Source organism: Lithobates pipiens, unplaced genomic scaffold (genome assembly GCF_037356315.1).
Source record: "Lithobates pipiens isolate NorthernLeopardFrog02 unplaced genomic scaffold, aLitPip1_a1.2 Scaffold_8, whole genome shotgun sequence".
Classification (NCBI taxonomy): Eukaryota; Metazoa; Chordata; class Amphibia; order Anura; family Ranidae; genus Lithobates; species Lithobates pipiens.
The window spans coordinates 243,872,594-243,897,828 of NW_027507903.1; the positions used below are offsets into that span (position 1 = coordinate 243,872,594).

The 25,235-nt window shown below is 42.4% G+C and overlaps 1 protein-coding gene across 3 annotated transcripts in view; it reads right to left on the reverse strand.

Annotated features, from left to right (window-relative positions):
* Positions 1–758: 758 nt before the first annotated feature.
* The window catches only part of CPM (carboxypeptidase M), a 109,689-nt gene continuing 85,212 nt past the window's right edge, over positions 759–25,235 (reverse strand). For all 3 annotated transcript variants that reach the window (XM_077469122.1, XM_077469121.1, XM_077469120.1), the window contains 5 exons: positions 20,712–20,896; positions 18,887–19,027; positions 11,400–11,552; positions 6,408–6,556; positions 759–5,089 (listed from right to left, as the gene is read on the reverse strand). In XM_077469122.1, coding sequence (XP_077325248.1) covers positions 4,865–5,089; positions 6,408–6,556; positions 11,400–11,552; positions 18,887–19,027; positions 20,712–20,896 — 853 coding nt within the window. In that variant the 3' untranslated portion in view covers positions 759–4,864. The remainder of the gene's footprint in view (positions 5,090–6,407; positions 6,557–11,399; positions 11,553–18,886; positions 19,028–20,711; positions 20,897–25,235) is intronic.

Sequence of the window (25,235 nt, forward strand, 5' to 3'; positions counted from 1 at the left end):
TTTCTTGTCACTTCCTCTTCTATATGCAAGTTGGACAATTTGATCGTGTGTGGGTTCCATTGGACCTTTGCTTGCCAAAAATCCGACGGACTTTAGAAATAGAACATGTTTTAAATTTTTCCACCGGACCCAGTTCCTAGCGGGAAACCCATTTGTCTGTATGCTGGTCCGACAGACCAAATACAATGCAAGGTCAGCTACAACACCTGCCCATGAGAATGTTTTGCGCTGGTCCTCGGCTGCAGGGTACTGTACATCTCACGCTCTCTGCAATAGGAAAAACACAGGGGCTCCTCCCCCTATCTTTTGCTACGGGATTAGCTATGGGTAACCAGCATGCACCTCTCGATCTCACACATGCGCGATTCTCCAGCGGGCGTAGTGCAGATTGTTTCAAAAGTTGCCATAACGGGCGGTGACGGAGGAAGGTCCTGCGCCTTTATGGCAACCGCCTTAAATTGCGTCATTTGCTGTCGGGAAATAACACGATTTTTGATCACAGTACTGCCCACAGACTCCTGGGAACTGATAACTCACATTTCCTAGAAGCAAGGGAGGAAGTGACGAGGAGCTCCGTGGACCAAGAAGTGCAGATTAGGAGCACTACATAGAAAAAAAGGGTGTTTCTGGTATGAAAAAAAAATTCCCCCAAATGTTTCTTTGTAGGATTAAAGGTCTGTGATTATGTAATTTTTTTGTTCAGGGTGGAATGCTTTAAGAACAGATACAGTATCTCACAAAAGTCAGTACAACCCTCACATTTTTGTAAATATTTTATTATATCTTTTCATGTGACAACACTGAAGAAATTACACTTTGCTTGTAAAGTAGTGTGTGTGTGCAGCTTGTATAACAGTAACTTTCCTGTCCCCTCAACATTATTTCCAAACTATTTTTTCATTGCACTTGTCTGTGTGAATTACTGCCGCCACACCACTCTATACCCCACCTACAATGTGACTACTGTGACAGTGAAGCACAGTGGTCACATGATCATTGATCCCTCCCGCCCATGGGCATTCAAAACTTTTTAAAGGGATCTCGAGGTGCATGGGAATGAGTTAAATGCATTAAGCCCCATTCACATCTGAATCCCATTGTTTGTAATTGTACCTCTTTCAATTTCAACGGTCAGTCACTTGTATGTGTATAATCCTATACTCAAAGAAATACAGTATCTCACAAAACTAAATACACCCCCTCCCATTTTTGTAAATATTTCATTATATCTTTTCATGTGACAACTGAAGAAATTACACTTTGCTACAATGTAAAGTAGTGAGTGTACAGCTTGTATAACAGTGCAAATTTGCTGTCCTCTCAAAATAACTCAACACACAGCCATTAATGTCTAAACCGCTGGCAACTAAAATGAGTACACCCCTAAGTGAAAATGTCCAAATTGGGCCTGAAATGTCAATATTTTGTGTGGCCACCATTATTTTCTAGCACTTAACCCTCATGGGCATGGAGTTCACCAGAGCTTCACAGGTTGCCATTGGATTCTGCTTCCACTCCTTCATGATGACATCACAGGGCTGGTGGATGTTAGAGACCTTGTGCTCCTCCACCTTCTGTTTGAGGATGCCTCACAGATGCTCAATAGAGTTTAGGTCTGGAGACATGCTTGGTCAGGCCTTCACCTTTACCCTCAGCTTCTTTAGCAAGGCAGTGGTTGTCTTGGAGGTGTGTTTGGGGTCGTTATGTTGGAATACTGCCTTGCGGCCCAGTCTCTGAAGGGAGGGGATCATGCTCTGCTTCAGTATATCACAGTACATGTTGGCATTCATGATTCCCTCAATAAACAGTAGCTCCCCAGTGCTGGCAGCACTCATGCAGCCCCAGACCATGACACTCCCACCACCATGCTTGACTCTGTGTAGTATTGCAATAAAAATTTATTATATTAAAAAGATAGTAATTAACATTTTAAAATCAATTACAACAGCATCCGAAACCATGAACTTCTTCAACAAGTTCAAGGATTCTGATGCTGTTGTAATCGATTTTAAATGTGAGTTGCTATGTTTTTTTTTATATAATACATTTTAATTGGAATACTACTCAAGGATTTGCTTTCTTGTAGAACCATATTGCCCCCTGGGGAAGAGGAGAATGGATAGTGGGAGAGAGTGAGGACAGACCCATATAGCTTGCATTTCTGATTGGAAGAAGAATATGATATAGCCACCCATGCATAAGAATTGCTTACACCCTAAATGCTTTTAGACCTTCTGGTCTAGAGAATGAGGTGAGCTACTAGCAAACAGTGTGGATTGAGGTGCAAGGGAGAGTGATCACATCACTGAGGAATTTGACATTTGCACAACGGATATCACCGGACACACTGATTTTGTTCTGGAATGGAGACTATTATATGAAAATCAAGTCACCAAATTGTATTGTTTTTTCTCAATGTATCACTTTATTGAATAAGCTGTACATAATAAGCTCAGCTGTAATTGCAGAGAAAGGTGATTCTACAAAGTATTGACTCGGGGGGCTGAATACAAAACCATTTATTATTTTCCTTCCACTTCACAATTATGTGCCACTTTGTGTTGGTTTATCACATAAAATCCTAATAAAATACATTTACCTTTTTTGGTTGTAACATGACAAAATGTGGAAAATGTTAAGGGGTATGAATACTTCTTCAATGCACTGTATATATATTTTTTCTTTTTTCTAATAAAGACTGTGCTCTATATGAGCACAATTGTGTAGTTAAAGTGGTTGTAAACCTCTTAAATTAAAAATGTACAAGGCATATCCTTCTATAGTGTGTACTAGAATCCCGGGTGATGGCCTTGCCCCCCACCCCCCCCCCTTTTTTTTTCCTCTAGCACCCAGTAGGTGATTGTTAGCCTCGCCTGCACGTTTCCCTGTAAGGCTGTGTAAAGGAGTGTGTGTGTGTCCATTCCTGCCACTCAGGTCTCATCTTACATTTAGCTCCCTCCTCAATGTTGTGAATTTATTGATGTCAGATCCCCGCCCTCAGCCTCTGAAAGCTCAGGAATGCTGTGTAGTATGTGTGCTTTGGGTGGCTATAGGAGAGAGGGCTGAAGATAAACAGTACAAGTTATGGAGAAGGATGTTTCTTCTCTGTGTATCAACTGAGGCCAGTCACTTCAGTGGGTATATGTAAAGGTTTACAGTGGAGGACACATCTAAACATATAGCACTTGAAAGATCACTTGGCACTTAAAACAGAGCTTCAATATATTAGGGGTTCTTTCTTCAAAATAAATAGCATGAAAGAGAAAAACTGTAGGGAATTTTTTTTTATTATATATACTTACCTCACCCCAGCTTCTGCCTGAGGTATTTTTTCTGGCAATATCCCAGGGAATTCTGAATATCTTCCATCTCACAAGAATACACACCTGCGCTAAGGGATCATGACATCACACTCTGCAGTACTGAAACCAGGAGTACGGTAAGTATATTTACTGTCTTTTTCCCTTCTACTTATTATAAGGTTGGGGAACTGATTGTTGTGTCTGTGATCAGCTGTACTCTATATATTGATTTGCGACTAACTGAGAGCTGGCTCTACCAGATTGGGGGGGGGGGGATTTGGCCACCATCAGAGGTTTCCCCTATGCTGTGCTTTGTTTTTTTACCTAGTGTCCTAGTCCTGAAGGCGGTGCTGTAGTTCAATGGTCATAGATCCTATATATCTGTTGTGTCCTACAATTTTAGGGTGAGAACATTGATCTTCACATCAGACTAAAGTAGCCAGTAACGTTATCTGTGGAATTAAAATGTATTTTCTATTGCATGTCTTTTTTTTCTATCCCAAAGCAACTGAAGGAGCACACAACTTACATGAACCTGTAAAGCACTGTCTAAAAGTAAAATCTGGAAATATCTATTATGCAAATGTACAAATTTCTGAGCAGGGAAAGTCTTTAGAGCTTATGGAACAATCTTTGGTATAAAACCCTGAAAGACCATGAAAGCCTGGTGATCACGTTCTATGGGTAGCAGGAAACCAGTAACCTAGACCAGTGTTTCTCAACATTTATTTAGTCAAGGCACCCTTTAAATTAAGCACAAACTCAAGCCACACCATTCTAAAATGTAAAAAACAAAACTAATAGTTTTGCATATCGCAGCAGCATTTACACACATGGGCCACCCAACATTAGATAGAGGCGATTAATTCTTCCACCTTTGCAAATTGGTACTGGTTAGTATTATAGTATTTGTGTTCTTCCTCATTTTCTCTCCCGCTCTCCACTAACGTGACACCAGTGCTGAGGGACAAACAAGAAAAATATGCAGGCACCCAAGGTCCTGCTTATCAACTAATGACACCATTGATTGTTAGGATGCCAGTGGCTGGCCAGCATAGTGTCCAAGGGTGCAATCATGCACAATAAAAACCTGTGGCTTTTTGAAACAAAACGCAAGGCTTGATCTTCTCACGGGCTTGGTGACAGTTTTTGGCCAATTTGTGCAATTTTTAGGCATTTTGCCAAGGCACCGTGGTTGAAAAAGGCTGACCTATACTTCCAGATCTTTGTCCTGGCTCAAAATGGTAAAAGCAAATATTTCACATGGATATTTTAATAAACAACCACGGAGGCAGTTCAGCTTAAATTCGAATGATAAAGCATTGCAAGTCTGAATAATGGCACATACAAGTTAACTCGAACATTATAACCTTAACATCTTCAATAAATGCTACAACAATCTGTATATTGCTGGTGTGATTCATGGAATAAAAGCAGTTAAAAAGAGTAATTCAATGGTGTCTTGTTGCTATATAAACTTTGGTAACTTTTTTGGCTTCTTGCTTTCTGGAAAGTCCCAAAACTTGCTCCTATGCGCAGGGTTGAATCCTTCATGGCAGGCGCTATAGTGCATTAACGAATAATGTCAGCGCAGTTCTTAGTAGCATTGTCAGCAAACATGCGTTCAGTATGCTGCTGCTATTGCTGTCTCCGTCAGGAAGGCAACTTGTTGAGACCACAGCTGGGCTGCCGATATTGACTTTGTACTGGAAATCATAAGTCATCGCTGAGAAATTTACAGTCTCTGGCACTGTTATATTGGTTAGTATTGTTTCATTCATTGAGACCTAAAACATGGGAACATTAAACATATGTTAATAAGATGATACTTTTAGCTTTACTAGCTGTATGTACAAAATTGGTATGATGCACAGAAGACAGTATAGATTTCAAAACAGACCAAATTCCAGAAGAACCAAGATCTAACATTAACAGAATAAAGCAGAAGTGGTAGACAAGCTGTAGTTCTGTGATCCCTTTCACCAGAAATATTTTTTTCATAATAATTTTATTAAAGTGTTAATAAACCCACAACAGTGAAATCAGTACGCAAATGCAGTAAAGCATGCTTGTTATACTCACTGTGGAACCTAAGGGGTTAATTCTCTGCATTGTATAAAAAGGCTGTTTGATTCTCCTCTTATTCCCTATCTACTGCTAGAAAAAAGTCTTGGGTGCACTCTGTACATGCTCAGTTTGCTGTTTTGCTCTAGAGAGTTTCTTTTGTTGGGAGGGTGCATGTAATCAGCACAGGGCCAATCAGCACTGTCTAGAGGGTCCGGGTCCTGCAGCCTCATAGGACAGTCAGAGGAGAAAAAGCACTCCTATAAGCTTTAACCAGTGCTCGGCCAGACACTGATAGAAGTCACCAGACTGCTATATACTCCTGATGAGAAAAGGTATTTAGAAGTTTATATTTACAAAAATATTTCCGTGTTCTGTGGGAAACCAGACATAATGAATGCAGGGTCCTGGGTTTAGTAACACTTTAAGCATTTTGAGGTGCAGTTTAGTATTAGCGTTAGTTTACAAAAGTATGTGCAAAGCCACACAGTGAAATTAACAGCTCGGGTATGACATGAATGCACATATACATATGAAGCAATACACAAAGTGGTAAAAGCAATATAAAACAATACACAAAGTGGTAAAAGCAATATAAAGCAATACACAAAGTGGTAAAAGCAATATAAAGCAATACACAAAGTGGTAAAAGCAATATAAAACAATACACAAAGTGGTAAAAGCAATATAAAGCAATACACAAAGTGGTAAACCATTGGGGAAGAAGGGAAAAAGGGAGGGGGGGAGGTGGTTGGCATTTGTGTTCATGCCCACTGGGGTTTTACCAGTTGTGGCCTACTTCAGTATTGCACATGGCATGTAATTGTTAGGCAGTTGGGCATCATTAGGGTGGAAGTTTTGGGTCTAAGAGGTCTTATTTATGGGCTGAAGGTAAAGGGGAAAAGAAAAAAAAAAAAGTAAGGGGGGGAAGAAAAGGAGGCAAGGACAGGTAACTACTGACTGCTTTTCATAAGTTGTCCATCTACTGGTATACAGTATATTAATCATTTACTAGCTTCTCAGGTCTCTATCATTACTTACATTAAATGTGTATGTTCCAGGAAGAAGCAAGAGATAATATTCCCCATACTTGTTAGTTTTATATGGACATATATGTTGCTTTCCACTGACCTCCACAATAGCGTTTTGGACAGGTTTTCCATTTATGTCAAACACCTGTCCCTTTACTCCTGTGAAATCAATGGACATACAAAATATTATACAGGACAATTGTGCTTTCCTTCAACTGAACATAGTTTATCCTTGTTTTGTTCATGGAGTCCTAAGAAGGACAGGATTTTACCACTGCCTTTGGACTTCTGTAAATAAACGACACTAATCAACTGAACATCTTTGGCTACATTCACAGGGCAGTTTGCGTGTGGGAAGGGCAGTAGATTCCTGTAAGCACTTTTAAACACTGCTTGTGCGCAGTGTGCATCTAGCAGCAGCTATCAGTGACAACTGTCAGATTTGTACTCTGTAAAGATCAATGGCTGGTGCTCCAGCTGTTTCGTATGTACAGTGGATATAAAAAGTCTACACACCCCTGCTAAAATGTCAGGTTTCTGTGATGTAAAAAAATTAGAAAGATAAATAATTTCAGAACTTTTTCCACTAAGGCCCCTGTTCCAGCTGAAGAACAACAGCCCCAAAGCATGATGCTGCCACCACCATGCTTCACGGTGGGTGTAGTGTTCTTTTGGTGATGTGCAGTGTTGTTTTTCCACCAAACATAGCTTTTGGAATTATGGCCAAAAATTCAACCTTGGTTTCATCAGACCAAAACACATTTTCACACATGCTTTTGTGATACTTCAGATGTGTTTTTGCTAAATTTAGCCAGGCTTGCATGTATTTCTTTGTAAGAAAAGGCTTCAGTTTTGCCACTCTACCCCATAGCCCAGACATGAAGAAAATGGGAAATGGTTGTCACATGTACCACACAGCCAATCCTTGCCAGATATTCCTGCAGCTCTTTTAATGTTGCTGTAGGCCTCTTGGCAGCCTCCTTGACCATTTTTCTTCTCATCTTTTCATCATTTGGAGGGACGTCCAGTTCTTGGTAATGTCACTGTTGTGCCATATTTTCTCCACTTGATGACTGTCTTCACTGTGTTCCATGGTATATCTAATGCCTTGAAAATTCTTTTGTACCCTTCTCCTGACTGATAACTTTAAACAGTGAGATCCCTCTGATGCTTTGTAAGCTCTCTGCGGACCATGGCTTTTGTTGTAGGACGTGAGAAAATGTCAGGAAAGACCTACTAGAACAGCTGAACTTTATTTGGGGTTAATCAGAGGCACTTTAAATGATGGCAGGTGTGTACTGACTCCTATTTAACATCAGTTTGAATGTGATTGCTTCATTCTGAACACAGCTACATCCCCAGTTTTAAGAGGGTGTGTACACTTATGCAACCACATTATTTTTTATTTTTACCCCCCAAAAGATTTCAGTTTGTTTTTCAATTGTGTTGTACAATTTATAGGTCACATTAAAGGTGAAAAAAGTTTTGTAATGATTTATTTTTGTCTCATTTTTTTATATCACAGAAACCTGACGTTTTAACAGGGGTGTGTAGACTTTTTTATGTCCATTGTAGCTGCTCATGTGAGTGGTTACATGCAAACACAAAGCCTGAACACAGTGTGTGTCCAGTGCCAGTGCTACTGCAAAGTTTTGTCTACACACAAACTGGCTTCAGATAATCACAGCTAATAGCAGAAAGTGATGCAGCTAAACTGTTGCATCAGTGTAGCCTTTAGGGCCCTTTCAGACATGCGGATACGTATTTAGCCATCCGCTTGCTCAGCAGGGAATCCTCCATTGATCCCCGCTGAGCCGGCGGATGACAAGTCCATCTCTACACACTGTGCAGGGATGGACATGTCAGATCTCTGCTATCCTCTATGGGGGGGGGGGGAGAGAGAGAGAATCAGATGATTATGGTCTGCCTGTCCATTTTGATCCGATCGACGGATGGAAAACAGGGTTTCCATCCATCTGGATATTGCAGATCGGATCGGGGTGGATCGGATGTCAGCGGACATGTCACCTCTGACACCTGTCGCTCCACAGAGCTCTATGGAGCAACTGTTCAGAAAAAACTGACATACGGATCTGAATGTTCTGAAAGGGCACTTAGGGTGCATATCTGTTAATGTGTGTGACTGGGAAAGAGGGGTGTAGTGTGTCCATGCCAATGATCTATGTGCTCCAGTTCAGAGATCAGTAGCTTTAAAATGCTTGTCTAAAAATGCATTTGGCTGCTGTGTCTTGCTCATTTATCTCCAGGTTGTCAGGTATTTCCCCTATGGCTCAACCCATATTACATGGAAACCACAGAACAGGACACAGCTGCTAGAAGTGAATCAGAATAGACAGTTTAACAAGCTGACCTGTCACATAGGTCAGTGTGTAATTTAATTTCCCTTCCAGTCTACATTCTATAAACCTGACATGAAGCAAATATGAGGATTACCATTAAAAAAAGTAATTCTGAAAATGCTAGAAAATGTCTGTTACGGAAGCCAGGTAACTAGCATTCTCAGAGGCAGAGGGAGGAAATAACAGCCTCTATTTTTTGTTCATGAGAAGTTTTATTAAGTTAAAGGGCCACTAAGTATACCATACATTCTTCATCATGCCCCAGTATGGATCCTCAGGAAATATTTTAGACAATTCAAATCTGCTCTGGCCTCATTCATCTGAGGTTCAAAACAGCCTAGATTTAGACTGACAACACTACAGAGACCATTGACACAGGGTGGACTAGCATGTCCAGACTTATTTGCCTATTACATCGCTGCTTTGCTTACTCAGACGCATAACTGGCTGGTGGAAGACCAATGCAGCAATGGTACTGGAGGAAGCACATCTTGGCTCATATGAATTTTTTTCAAGTACACATTCCATGAGATCCATTATTGGAACCTGGCAACTGCAACACCCATCGTCCCCTCATAATTTCTTGCCCAATACATCACTGTGGTTTACTCCCTTTCTCAAACAATTGTTTCTGTTTCCAGATACTAACATATGGGCGTCTAAAAGAATTTAATATCTCAGCCTAATTTGTACAGGGGGTGTCCTTCAAACTTTTGACTCACTTAAACTGAACTACTCCCTTCCTAACTCATACCTGATCTGGTACTCCCAGTTGGGCCATGCGTTTCAAGTTGCAATTTTGCAATCAACCAGTACTTCTTAAATTATCAGGGACTGAGTCCCTATTGTGAGAGGAAACCCTAGAGCATGGGTCTTCAAACTACGGCCCTCCAGTTGTTCAGGAACTACAATTCCCATCATGCCTAGCCATGTCTGTGAATGTCAGAGTTTTACAATGCCTCATGGGATGTGTAGTTCCGCAACAGCTGGAGGGCCGTAGTTTGAGGATCCCTGCCCTAGAGAAATCTCTCTCTGCAATTTACAAGGCCCTCCAACCCACTATACATGGCGGTGTTGACAAGCTTTTGTCCTGTTGGCGCACTGAGGTTCCGGAACTGGATTCAGAGGATTGTGAGGATATGTGGGATTACCCTATGCAACACCTGGCCCCTGTCGGGGATAGATTGAAACAATTTAAAATTATTCATAGAGTCTACTTCACTCCCCAATGATTACATAACATTTATCCCCTACACACATCTAAATACTGGCGCTGTTCAGAAGACCCTGCCACATTTTTACATGTGTTCTGGGACTGTCTGGGGATTAAGCTTTTTTGGACTAATATTTCTCAGTGCATTTGTTCAGTTGCTATCATTTCAGTAACTGTATCCACAGTTTGTATATTGGGTCTAGTTCATTTACTGGCCACCTCCCAGGGCCATGAGAATTTTAATAGGATTGTTATTTTATGTTCGCAAGTCTATACTCCTTAAATGGAAATCCCCACAGGCCCCTACTTTAGACTTCTGCAATTCCGTTACTAAAATTATGCCTTTGTATAAATTTACATATGAACCTAGAGGATGGTCTAACAAATTCTCGAAGGCATGGGACATCTTGACGGAGTCCAGGGATATGGTTGTCTCATCGCCAATGCCCCCATGAATAATGCTTTTCTGCTTCCAAGTATTTGACAAATGTTATTCCATTGTAATATGGGTACATGTTCTCCTGAATCCTACTTAGTGCCTACCAGCAGAACTGAGTGTGGTCACTTTGACTTTGGTTGCCAACCTTTTATGTTTTGTGTGCTTTTTTTCTTTCTCTCTTCTGTGTTTTTAAGCCTAGGTATGCCCAATAGGCTTTATTTTGTATAACTTAACTTTTAAATGAAATAAAAATAATTTCTAAAATAAATAAATAAAGAGGAGCAGTGTTATTACCCTAGAAAAGGAATTGCGTTAGGACAATGGAACACCCTTTCCATAAAAAATGGGGATGGGGTGTTCTGCAGTTACCTAACAAACTCACTGGATTTCTGGCATATCATCGGAAATGTTTCTGTACTAAAAGCTGCTTTAGTTTTTTGGTATGCAGTACTAGGGCCATAACTTACCTCTGTGTCCCATTACAGGCAGGCTGCTGCATAGTGTAGAAAATCTTTTCTCTGCTGCTACTGGGTCCACCCCACCGCACTGATCTTACAGCACTGTGGGGGTTAACACCAGTCACTGCAAGTGCGAAAGAGTTATGCCTCTTGCCCGCCTCCTCCATTCGTAGAAGTTGTCCTATTCTTTCCCAGAATGCAAAGCTCTCTGTGAATGGAGGACAGGTATATGAATAACAGGATCCATCTCCTCCAATGAAAGAACTTCGTATTGTGGGAAAGAACCCTTGTCCTGGGGTAAATTAAGCCTTATGTCAGCAATACAGTGGACCTGCTGATTATACAGTATATCTTTAATAAATCTGTATTTGCTACAGTTAATCAACTTTTGAAAAGAAAATTACTGCTGCCTCATAACCCTTTGGCCTCTTTGGACTCCCAAACAGATTTGGAATGGTCCTGCATACAACCTCCTGCTGGTCTGTGGTACATTACAACTAGCTACTAAGTACAATTATCGATACATACGTACCCATGTGCACCTTCTTCATGTACTCAATCAAAGATACTTTGTTATCATTCCAGTACTTCTGCAGTGTGGACTCATTTGGATATTTACAGCATGAGACCTCAACAGTAATTTCAAAACATTGGCTATAGATGTAGTTATAATCTTGCATCCCACCTGTATTCATAAAGGACATAGTTTAGATATGTACAACTTGTAACACACACACACACACACACACACACACACACACACACACACACACACACACACACACACACACACACACACACACACACCCCTCACATTTTTGTAAACATTTTATATCTTTTAATGTGACAACACTGAAGAAATGGCACTTTGCTACAATGTAAAGTAATGTACAGCTTGTAACAGCATAAGGCCTCTTTCACACGAACAATCCGTTCAGGTTCGCCTGTCAGTTTTTTTCGGCAGACCTGAACGGATGCTCCATAGACCTCTATGGAGCGTCGGACGTCAATGGTGACATGTCTGCTGACATCCGACCTGCTCCGATCCGAAAAAGTGTAACGGAGGAAAAACCAAATTTTCCATCCGTCTGAGGTTTGGATGATGACGGACTCTGCGGTTCATCCTCCTCCGATCCCCCATAGTGTGCACCGACCTGTTATCTTCCTGCTCAGCAGGGATTAATGGAGTGATCCCCCCGCTGAGCAGAGCAGGCTCAGTACACGGACACGTCCGTGTGAAGGAGCCCTAAATTTAAAGCGGTTTAACAGGACAGGTTCCACTCAGAACAGGCCTCGCCATGGTTGACCAAAGAATTTGAGTGCACGTGCTCAGTGTCATATCCAGAGGTTGTCTTTGGGAATAGATGTATGATTGCTGGCAGCATTGCTGCAGAGGTTGAATGGGGGGGGGGGGTCGGTGTCAGTGCTCAGACCATATGCCGCACACTGCATCAAACTGATCTGCATGGCTGCCCTTTTTTTGGGGGGGGGGGGGGGGGCACAAGCAAACTGAAAAATTCTGGAAAAAAACATCAATTGCAGCCTCACTGTGCCCATCAAATGCAGCCACTGTGCCCATCAAATGCAGCCACTGTGCCCATCAAATGCAGCAACTGCTCCCATCAAATGCTGCCACTGTGCCATCAAATACCGCCACTGTGCCCATAAAATGCATCCACTGTGCCAAAACGCTGCCACTATGCCATCAAATACTGCCACCATGCCCATTGAATGCCGCTACTGTACCAAATGCTGCCACTCTACCCATCAAATGCTGCCACTGTGCCATCAAATGCTGCCGCTGTGCCAGCAAATGTCGCCACTGTGCCAGCAAATGTCGCCACTGTGCCATCAAATGCTGCCACTGTACCCATCAAATGCTGCCACTGTGCCAATGCTGCCACTGTGCCCATCGAATGCTGCCAGTGTGCCCATCTAATGCCGTCACTGTGACCCCCCCTGCTTGCCGCCTGCCTGGCACTTTCCCTATCTCATTGGGGCAGCGGGTGACAGTGGCGAGCGGTGTCCTCCATGTGTCTCCTCCCATCCCCTCCTCCTGACAGGCACAGGTGATGGGTAACAGACCCGAGCTTCTGATTAGTGGAGGGGCAGTTCAATGTTAGAGAAGCCAATGAATATTCACTTTCCTAACACACCTGGGTGGACTGCGAGCGCCAAGCATGGGACTCGCAGTTCACCTATTTTGAAGCCAATTAGATCCTACGGCTCTAATCAGGTGCTTTAAAAACACCCCCGCCGCTGTAATTCAGGTGCCTGGTGCCTGAAATGGGGGCGAGCACCTGAATAGGGGGTGGCAGCAACAGCCATGGTATGCATGAATCTATCCATTGGTCATAGAAGGGGTGGCTGGAGAGAGGGGGCAGCACCCATGGGCCCTCATGGATGCACCACCACTGTTGTTGTCCCAAAAGGAAGCCTCTTCTAAAGATGATGCCCAAGAAAGCCTGCAAACCGTTTTCTGAAGACAAGCAGACTAAGGACATGGATTACTGGAACCATGTCCTGTGGTCTGCTGAGACCAAGATAAACTTTTTTTGGTTCAGATGGTGTCAAGCATGTGTGGCGGCAACCAGGTGAGGAGAGAAAGATAAGTGTGTTGCCTACAGTCAAGTATGGTGGTGGTAGTGTCATGGTCTGGGGCTGCAGGAGTGCTGTTGGCACTGGGGAGCTACAGTTCATTGAGGGAACCATGAATACCAACATGTACTGTAACATACTGAAGCAGAGCATGATCCCCTCACTTTGGAGACTGAGCCGCAGGGCAGTATTCCAACATAACAACCCCAAACACACCTCCAAGATGACCACTGCCTTGCTTAAGAAGATGAGGGTAAAGATGATGGACTGGACAAGCACTGTTGGGGCATCCTCAAACAGAAGGTGGAGGAGCTCCAGGTCTCCAACATCCACCAGCTCCGTAAAGTCATCATGGAGGAGTGGAAGAGGACTCCAGTGTCAACCTGTGAAGCTCTAGTGAACTCCATGCCCAAGAGGGTTAAGGCAGTGCTGGAAATTAATGGTGGCCACACAAAATATTGACGCTTTGTGCCCAATTTGGATATTTTCACTTAGGGGTGTACTCACTTTTGTTGCCAGCGGTTTAGACATTAATGGCTGTATGTTATTTTGAGGGGACAGCAAATTTACACTTTTATACAAGCTGTACAATCACTACTTTACATTGAAGCAAACTGTAATTTCTTCAGTGTTGTCACATGAAAAAATATAATAAAATATTTACAATAATGTGAGGGGTGTACCAGTGGCGGTGTGTACATAAAGGGTGCAGGAGTGCCACCCCCTCTCTCCTGCACCGCTCTATCACCAATAGATAGATTCATGTAATGTATGAATCTATCTATTGTCGCCGCTGCCATCCCCTATTCAGGTGTCCGGCCCCTTGTTGGGTGTCGGGCATCTGAATTACAGCAAAGGGGGTGTTTTTGGAAGCACCTGATTAGAGCTGTCGGCTCTAATAGGCATCCTGATTAGAGCCAAATTGGTAAACAGCGGGTGCAATGCTGTGCGTTCGCTGTGTTGTGTTAGAGAAGCGAATACATTCCTTCCCTAACACTGACCCACCTCTCAGCCAATCAGGTGCTCGGGTCTGGTTACCCTGTCACCTGACTGGCTGAAGCAAAAGGCGCTGTGATTGGACGCCTATCAGGCTTCCAATCATAGCAGAGATGACAGAAAGAGGATGGGAGAAGACATGGAGGATTCGGAGCGTGGAGGACAGTGCCAAGACACGTAAGTGCCGGGCGGGCACACTGGCAGCATTTGATAGGGAACAGTAGTGGCAATTGATTGGGCACACTGGCAGCATTTGATGGGGCACACTGACAGCAATTGATGGGACACACTGGCATCAATTGATTGGGCATGCTGGCGGCAATTCATGGGGCACACTGGCGGCAATTCATGGGGCACACTGGCGGCAATTGATTGGGTATAGTGGTGGCAATTGATGGGCACAGTGGCAGCAATTGATGGGTACAGTAGTTGTGTTTGATGGCACAGTGGCGGCAATTTATGGGTACAGTGGCTGCGTTTGATGGGCACAGGGTTTTTTTGTTCCGTTTGTTTGCGCGCCCCCCCCCCAAAAAAAATTTTTTGAGCACCAGCCGCCACTGGGGTGTACTCACTTTTGTGAGATACTGTATATGAAGCAAAAGGCTATTTTGGGTTAAAAGGGAAAGCACAGCTTTTAGGAATTAACTGTCACAAAAAATACTGGAAGAACATTTTTGAAGTTTCTCATCTTTCATCATACTAAACAAGTAACAAATCTATCATTAACATTGTTGTCAGCAGGATTGAAAGATGTAAGGTGATGTACGGTATATATAAGGGGCCTGCAATCTAAATGTGACTAATTTCTTTGCCTCTGGACCAGAAACCTGACATTGGTGGGGATGCATTTAAGTGGGTTCCAAAGACTTTACACAGCCCTAATGTTAAAGCGGAGTCCCACCCAAAAGTGCAACTTCCACTCATTTGTCTCTTCCCCCCACATTTGGCACCTTTTTTGGGGGGGGGGGGGGGGGAAGCAGGTGCCTGTGTTTGACAGGTATCCTGTCCCCACTTCCGAGAGTCTGGGCTGCGGCACATGATGTCACAGCTTGGCTCTCTCTTCCTCCACCAGGCCAGTAGGAGAGCGCAGTGGTGCCTCGCGCATGCACAGTAGAGTTTCCGGCATGAAGCCGTAAGGCTACACTGCCAGGTACCCTTACCCGCAATGTCGGCAGCAGCACCCGACAGCTGATGGAAACATCTGCGGTGCCAACATCGCTGGACTCCAGGACAAGTAAGTGTCCTATTATTAAAATTCATCAGCTGAAGTATGTGTAGCTGCTGGCTTTCAATTTTGGCAGGGGTGGGTGGACCTCCGCTTTAAGGATCTGCACCTGACCTGTGAGTCTCCTTTTAGCTTATGTACACAGGTAAATGCAGCAAGGTGCATGCAGCTTGTGGTTAAAGTGATTGAAGTCTCATTTTTTTTCCCCCTATAAAAATAAAAAACCTGTTATACTTACCTGTTCTGTATAATAGTTTTGCACAGAGCAGCCCTGGTCCTTCTCTTCTTGGGTCCATGTTCTGTGATCCTGGCCCCTCTCTCCTGTTCAGTGCCCCCACACCAAGCAGCTTGCTTTGGGGGCACCGAGCTGAGTCACAGCTCCCTGTATCCATTCAGACATGGAGTCTGGCCCTTCCCCCCTCTCTCCCCTGATTGGCTAGCTGCCTTTGATTGACAGCAGTGGCAGCCAATGGCACTGCTGCTGTGTCTCAGCCAATCAGGAGGGAGAATCTCAGATGGCTGAGACACTCGTGGACATCACTGGACAGAGAGGGACCTCAGGTAAGTGTTAGAGGGTAGGGATGGGCGAACGGTTCGACCCGAGCATAAGTTTGGGCCGAACTTTGGTTGTTTCGGATGTTCTGCAAACACCAAACAATATGCGGTGTCCAGGGCAAATTCGAAAGCTGCTGGAACACTGTTAAAGTCTATGGGACTTTAACATGAAAAACAAAAGTGTTCATTTTAAAGGCTATTGTCATAAAAAGTGTTTGGGGACCTAGGTCCTGCCCCAGGGGACATGTATCAATGAAAATTGTATTTTAAAAAACGGCCGGTTTTTTTGGGAGCAGTGATTTCTTTAATGCTTATAGTGAAACAAAAAAAATGAAATTTTCCTTTAAATATCATGCCTGGGGGGTGTCTATGGTATGCCTGTAAAGTGACACATTTTTCCCGTGTTTAGAACAGTACCATGGCAAAATGACATTTCTAAAGGAAAAATTGTAATTTAAAACTGATCGCAGCTGTAATGAATTGTTGGGTCTCAGAAATATAGATAAAAATCATTGAAAAGAAGAGCATGAGATCCCCCCCAGTCCATTACCAGGCCCTTTGGGTCTAGTATGAATATTAAGGGGATGCCCGAACCAAAATGTAAAAAAAATATTGCGTGGGGGTCCCCCTAAAATCCATACCTGACCCTTATACGAGCACGCAACCTGGCAGGCTGCAGGAAAAGAGGGGGTATGAGAGAGTGCCAGGCCACATGCCCTCAACATGGGGATGGTGCTTTGGGGTAGCCCCCCCAAAGGACCTTGTCCCCATGTTGATGGAAACAAGGGCCTCATCTCCACAACCCTCGCCCAAGGGTTGTGGGGGTATGTGGGCGGGGGTTTATCGGAATCTGGAAGCTCCCTTTAGCATGGGGACCCCCAGATCCCACCCCCCCTTGTGAATGGGTAATGGGGTACAAGTACCCCTACCATTTCACAAAAAAAGTGTCAATATGGTAAAAAAAGACAATAGCCTGTTTTTGACAATTCCTTTATTAATTATGTCTTCTCCTTTCCCCCTGCTTCTTCCTCTATCTTCTTCTGGTCTTCCTTCGGTTTTCTCCTTCTTCCTCCATCTTCCTCTGCTTCTTCCTCTGGTCCTCTGCTTCTTCCTCGTTATGTAAACCTCGTGACCTGCCCCCCTCTGACGCCACGGTAAAGCCATAGGGAAGTACCCGTGGCTTCAGAGGGGGAGGGGTCACAGGGTTATATAAGAACTGTCACAAGCACAGACTCATTGCACAACGAGAGCCTCCCATTGAGATGGATCGTCTGGAGGACGAAGCGGGTAAGAAGAAGCCAGAGGAAGAAGCAGACGACCGTAGGAAGAAGCAGAGGAAGATGGAGGAAGAAGGAGAAAACCAAAGGAAGACCACAAGAAGATGGCGGAAGAAGCAGGGGAAAGAAGAAGACATTATTAATGAAGGAATTGTCAAAAACCGGTTATTGTGTTTTTTACCATTTTTACACTTTTTTTTGAAATGGTAGGGGTATTTGGTAGGGGTACCCCATTACCAATTCACACACGGGGGGGGGGATCTGGGGGTTCCCTTGTTAAAGGGGACTCCCAGATTCCGATAAGCCCCCCACCCACATACCTCCACAACCACCAGTCAAGGTTTGTGTGGATGAGGCCCTTGTCCCCATCAACATGGGGACAAGGTGCTTTGTGGGGCTGCGCAATTGTCTTTCAAACTGTGACAGCGCTGAAATCTGAAAATTGTCCTTGGCAGGAAGGTGGTGAAACATTGAATAGGTTATTGTTATTCTTTTTTTGTTGCTTTTGTTTCTTCAATTGTGTCACAATGCAGCAAAATAGGAATGAATCCTTCCAAAAGTAAAACACATGTTCACGTTTGATAAGTTCTATACAAATCACACTGATGTGACATCTACTTAATCAGCGGGCGTTAATTATATTTTGGGATAAATATATGGGGGTGGCACTGTCCATAAACATTGCGTTGAGAAAAATTATTACTTTTTTATTTTGTATGATTCCCATTAAAAAGCAAGAAGATAAAAATATATATATCCAAAATTTCTAGCAAATTAACTTCTATAAGTCCTGAAGAAAAAAAAAAAAATTGTAATACTTTAGGTTGGATCTAAAAATCTAAAACACTTTATATTCTGTATGGAACCGAGACATTGTAAAAATGGAAAAAACACTCTTGCACACGATACTTTTGTTTGAGCATCTATTTTTTCAGCAGTGTTTTTTTTTAAATGTATTTGCGTGTATTTGCGCACACAAATGCGTGCAAACGTATTCTCGCGTTCACAATGTGTTAATGGACATTTGTGCACAAATGTGCTCAATTGCGTTAATTACTGACCAAAAATGCAGATTTTTCCAATTTTTTTTTTTTTTTACTGAAGATTACATGGCGCTTGTTTATGCCCCTATGTGCATAGGCACATGGGCTGTATTTTGGCTCAGTAAAAAAAGAGCTGTACTGAGCTTTTTCAAGCTGCAGTGTGCAAGAAGCCTTAGGAGGAAAAAGACTCAGGGACTCAAGTGGTTAAAAATGTTTTCTTTTGTGCTAACCAAAATAAATAAAGTGCCAAATGTAATGCTCAGGAAAAAAAACAGGAAAAAAAAAAAAAAAAAACAAAGAACATGAAGACTTTTAAAGAACCTACCACTCACAGGATACCATGTGTAGCCATTGGTGATGCCACCCGGAAATGCTGATGAATCACACATATTGTTTGTGGACATTGTGGCGTGATTGTTGGCATATGTTTGAGCGAGATACTTCAGAAAATCATTATCCGGAGATGCTGTGAGATTAGAATATTGAAGTGAACAAATATTTATCAATAAAAAATGCATATCACAAAGCTTGTGTGGGTTTCTCATGGGTACGCTGGTTTCCTCCCACACTCCATAGATGCTGGTAGGTTACCTGGCTCCTGTCTAATTAGTTGATGCTATACAAGTACCAATAATAACTAAAAATACCACCCCGACCAGCTGTGCTAACTTTATTGTATGAAATAGAGAAATCTATAGACTAACCACTAGAGGGAGCTCTGTACTTCTCCTCTTCATGGGACCATGCAGATCCTGTGCTGCTAATGCAGACTCTGGCATAACAATGGCTGTGCATGGCCGGCGGAAGCATTCGCCGCCGGCCACCCATGATCGTGGGCACGAGAGCCAGAATGGGTATTTATGTGTGTAAACACACAAATCGCTGTCCTGTCAGGGGAGAGAAGACAGATTGTTTGTTCCTAGTAAGAAGAAACAGCCATATGTCCCATCCCCCCACAGTAAGAAACACTCAGAGGGAACACATTTAACCCCTTGATCGCCCCTAGTGTTAACCCATTCCCTACCAGTAAGATTTACAGTAATCAGTGTATTTTTATAGCACTGATCGCTGTATAAATGACAATGACCCCAAAAAGGTGTCAAAACTGTCCGATCTGTCCACTGCAATGTCGCAGTGCCGCTAAAAAATGCAGATCACCGCCATTACTAGTAAAAAAAATGCCATAAATCGTTACTATAGTTTGTAGGCGCTATAACTTTTGCGCAAACCAATCAATATATGCTTATTGCGATTTTTTTTAATCAAAAATATGTAGAAGAATATATATTGGCCAAAACTGAAGAAATGTGTTTTTTAAAAATTGGGGTTATTTATTATAGCAAAAAGTAAAATATATTGTTTTTTTTTAAAATATGTAGCTCTTTATTTTGTTTATAGATGGAATAAAAAAAAAAAAAAATACCGCAGATGTCAGGCCCCACGTATCGGCTCCAGCACGACGCGGGAGGGGGGGGCGCGCGCCTCCAATAGCTCTTAAAGCGGCTGGCGTACAATGACGGCCGTTCACACAGCTGTGTACAAGTGCGGAATATATTTTTCCAGGACCTCTGAAAATACTTTCTGTGTAAATATTTCAATGACCCTGGAGGTGGCAGTATGCCCGTATATTCCAACAAAAATACTATTCCTATTTTGGGCATTCTGTCTTGTGATGCCATTATATTCAGGGTGAAAGTGAGAAAATTGATATATATTTGATTATAAATAAATAAATAATGTTACATTATGTTTGTTATTTCTGGAAAAAAAAAGTGCTTTTTTTTATCCTATTGCGAACTTTTCCAAAAGACAGTCTAGATAGGGTGGGTTCACACTAGGACGACTTGTCAGGCGACTTAGCCGCCTGACAAGTAGCGTCCCGTTCTGTACAATGGAACCGTTCTAATCGGAGTGACACAAGTCGCTCCGACTTAGAAAAAGGTTCCTGTACGACTTTGGAGGCGACTTGCATTGACTTCTATACAGAGGTCGTTTTGCAAGTCGCCGCAGCGGTTGCGTCCAGGTCGCCTGAGGCAGTTGCGCTGTAAGTCGTGCTGCCTCAGTGTGAACCGGACCTAAGAGAATCTGTATTGAAGTTGTTTCATGCTTGATATAAAGTGACAGAGAGAATATATTTAAGAGAATCTTACTTTTAGCAGAGTTATCATATGGATAGCTAGCGACCAAGGCACCACCATGAAAATTAGCAGACAGCACAAAAGTCTCCTGTGTGAGCCAGTTCATGACAGCCTGGGTTTCTGGCTGGATTGTATCATGGTTTATCTCAAAGTAATCAGGAAAGTTTCTGTTAAGGTCATAGCCATTTGCATTGGTCCTAAAAAATAAATAAAATACAAGTGTTAACTCATAAAGAAAAATACAGTAAAGTCAATCAACTTTGTACTAGTATCTTATAAGATATTTAAACCCAAGAACAAAAATTTAATATATTGCAGATAATCAGTCCTTAGATGTGCTGACTGCTTTCTTTTTCTTTTTTTAGAATAATAATGTTTTCTGTAAGTACAGAAAAATACCTCTTTAGTTCTCGCTGTGCACTAAACTGAAATACCAAAAATCCTATCAGGCACCCCAGATAACTTCAATGAACTGCAAAGCAACCCCTCTGTGGTATATAGATAAAAAAAAGGAGGAGATGTTTGTTGTCTAAAATAAAAGAGCAGCCCAGGGTAACACCGCTGTTCCCCCATAATTCCAATAGAGCAAGTGGATGTTGCCCCCTTTATGACAGGTAACATGTTACTGACAGGATCCCTATGTAAAAAGTAAAGGAATGAAGCCTGAAAAACAAAAAAATGCAGCCATAATATCCATGGACTGATAAACTGCAATATATTACACTTTGTTTTTTTGATTTATATATCCTTTAAAAGCCACTTTTCCACTGCTTTGTGTTAACACCATCATGCCCCATTGCAAGCAAAACCACAATGGTGACTTTTCAGAAATGTAACACAGGGTAGCCAAAACATCCGTCCTGTTAGGGAAATGCTTAGCACCTGCTGACCAGAGAGGGTGGTAAGCATTTCCCTAACAGGACAGATGTTTTGGCTACCTTTCGTGCATAGTGGAGAGGATACCACGGAGTCCCTTTGAGGGTGGATTATTATTACAGGCTAATATTCATTAGTCTTTTAATGGATGCTCCAGATGACGTCTAGTGTGACGAAACGTGTACGGCGGGGCTACAGTACGTCTTAAGGTCACTTCCGTTTGAGGCCGTAGACAGTTTTTTCCTTGGCGACTTTGTCAGCAATACATGTCTGATGTTTGATTAAATGTGAGTATATCGCAACACCTTTTTTATTAAAATAAATGTTTTTTAAGCGGTAATGCACTATGGGCACCCGTCTCTTCTTTACATACTAAAACTTGGAGGAACGCCAAAACTACAAATAAGGACCGATCTCCCAGAGTGCTACACAGTAGCAAATACTGTGGCTGCATAACACCCCAGGTGGGGTAAGAAGTATCTGGTGAGTGCATTCTGAATAAGAGCACAGATTAGTCACCTGCACTACAAGCACTTTACTGAGAGGAGAAGATATAACAGTTTTTATTTGTGGACAACTAGCACTGGACACTTTACTAATGAGCAGCAATCACTTTATTATTATTTAATAGTATTAAAAAGTGTATACGTTTTTGTTTATGGACTCTACTGATATGTTTAATGTGGATCTACATATATATGCATTTTAAGCAATTGTGGTATCATTGATATTACATCATTAGCCTACCTATTAGCACCTTTAAACACACCGGCAGGAGATTAAACCCCCCACAGCATCTTATATAATCAATCATATTGAGTAAATATACCAAGCCACCACTAATTTACAAGGCACGATTCACAAGCAAGTTAATTTACATTAAAAAAAATCTTTTTCAGCACGTGCAACTTAATACTTATATTCAATACCTTTTTAGCATAGAGGAATAGTGCCACACTTACATTTTCTTTTCAACTGCAGAACAGAAGTTTAGAAAATCTGTCCAACATGGACACTAACGACAATAAAAGCACCTTACACCCCCCCCCCCGCCCCCCCCCACACACACACACACACACATTCTATCCCAGTGAGACACCATTGTCATTTATACAGCAATCACTGCTATACAAATGCAGTGATTCCTGTGTAAATGACACTGGCAGTGAAGGGGTTAACCAGTGGGTGGCATTATAGGGGTTAAGTGTTCCTAGGGGTGTGTTACTAACTGTGGGGGGCTGGGCTTTCTTTTAGTGAACACTGATCTCTGCTCCAATCACATGAAGCACAGATCAGCGTCACTTGTTGCTAGGCAGAACTGGGAGATGCTGTTTACAACGGCATCTCCCAATTCAGCCGCCCCGTGAGACGATCGCGGGTATGCCCGCGGTGATCGAGTCCGCGGGACCCGCTACCGGACTCACGGGGGTCCCGACAGGCACGCGAGCTTGCTGCCGCCACCACGCTCGCGGTGGCAGGGGGCATTTAAAATTGGACGTACCTGTACACTAATATGCCTGCCCGTGCCATTCTGCCGACGTACATCGGCGTGCGCCGGTCGGGAAGTGGTTAAAAAGCATGGTACAAGGAAGGAAGCTTATACCATGCTTTTCTGTTGCCTGCTGACACTTATCTGTGTACCGCTCCTAAGGCTGTTGGCGAACAAACTCCTCAATCTCTTTCTCCATCTCATAAGGGAAATTTCAGGGGTCATTTTAGACCCTAATATTCACTATAGCCAAATGACGTACTGTAAAAATTAATAAAATAATATTTTTTTAAAACTATTTAATTATTACATAATGTACACATGCACTGTTATAGTGCAATTTATACCTGTGCGCTGGTGTGAATTGTGCAAACACATTACAGTGCTTTGTTACATGGTAATGTAGTGCCTAGTTTTGTTTTTAATTTTTTTTTAAATAACATTCATTCAACTGTATGCTTGGCGCTTCACTGTGAAACATTGCTACGCATTGTAAACCAAATTTTGTCCCAATGTATGGGATGATGCCCCTGATGAAGTCACGACCTGTGACGTAATGCATAGGGAAGTTACTGGATTAAGGAGCAACCGGAAGTGACGCATGGAGACGTTTGTAACACCGCACATTGTTTGATCTGCCTGCCGTTTTCAGCATTGTTGTAAGTAGCCATTTTTTAAACATAAATAAACCTATTTGAGACATATGATGCTGTGGGGTCTTCCTGCTTATTCCCGCTTTCATTTTTCATGGATGAATGGGCGAACTAACCAACTGGGAGCCATTATTGCAATACAGCACTCTTAAGGACATCATCCCTGGTTACCACAGTCAGGAGGGCTCATCATTAGAAATATCTGAGTGGCATTTCTTACCCATTTAGAGGTAAGCGCATAGGGAGCACTGAGTGGAGCACACGAAGAGTACACAGTGGATGTTACCTGAAGAGTTTGCCTGTCAAATTGCTGCACACCAGCACTTTTTGCACTAATTTGCATGTTTACTGTTTATGGATGAACTTTTATGGGTATCGCTACTCAATATAAATAGGACTGTTTTGGTACACCTACACACTTAAAGGTGTACTCAAAGGATCATTTGATACTTGCCACTTTTTGATAATCTTGCACTATTTAGTGTTTGTTCAATTATTATTTAATATTTAGCACCTGATGATGATTTTCACGATTTTGCACTATATTAATTGTTTGTTTTAATAATCTGCACAGCAGCAGCTATTTTATTTACTTTATTAATTTATGGTAATGTGTTGTGCATTCTTTGAAAATAATTTGTTTGCGTAGTTTGCACAGCAGCTAAATAATTTCATGCACAGCAAATAATTTATTTGCGTAGTTTGCACAGTAGCAATTTGCACAGAAGCTAAATAATTGCACGCACAACAGCAATTTGCACTAGGATTCACTATTAGTATTGGTATAAATATTGATTTATTGCACTTTATCTATGAGATAGAATATATATTAAACAAGGATATTCCATCGTTGTAGTAATATATGGTATATAGTTTGCTCTGATCACCTTTTTTATTTAGTTTTGTTCAAGTGCATGGTATACACTTTAAGTCTAGCAGCAATCTAACCAACATACCACATTCAGATATTTTTCACTTTGATAGCACGAGGGAACCTCATTTTTTCTATAATCTCTATTGTAAATTGGAGAAGTGCAAATTCCATTGCGAACAGGTTAAATTCCTGGGTTATGTAATTTCCACTGCTGGTTTTTCGATGGACCCAGAGAAACTCTCAGCAGTCCTACAGTGGCCCCCGACCCATGTGTTTACATCCTCTGCAGTGTTTTCTTGGCTTTGCCAACTATTATCGTAAGTTTATTCATAACTTCTCGTCTCTGCTCAAGCCCCTGACTGATATGACCAGAAAGGACGATAACCTTCAGAGTTGGTCTCCGGAGTCCATTAAGGCCTTTGAGTCTCAAGGCTGCCTTTGTTTTTGCTCCTGTCTTGGCACATCCTGATCCTACGTTACCTTTTATCCTTGAGGTTGATGCTTCTGAGACTGGAGTTGGCACCCTTCTGTATCAAAGTTCTACCTCTGAGACCGCTATGCATCCTTGTGGCTACTTTTTCAAGAAATTGTCACCTGCGGAGTGCAATTACAAGATTGGTGCCAGAGAGCTGTTAGCGATCATT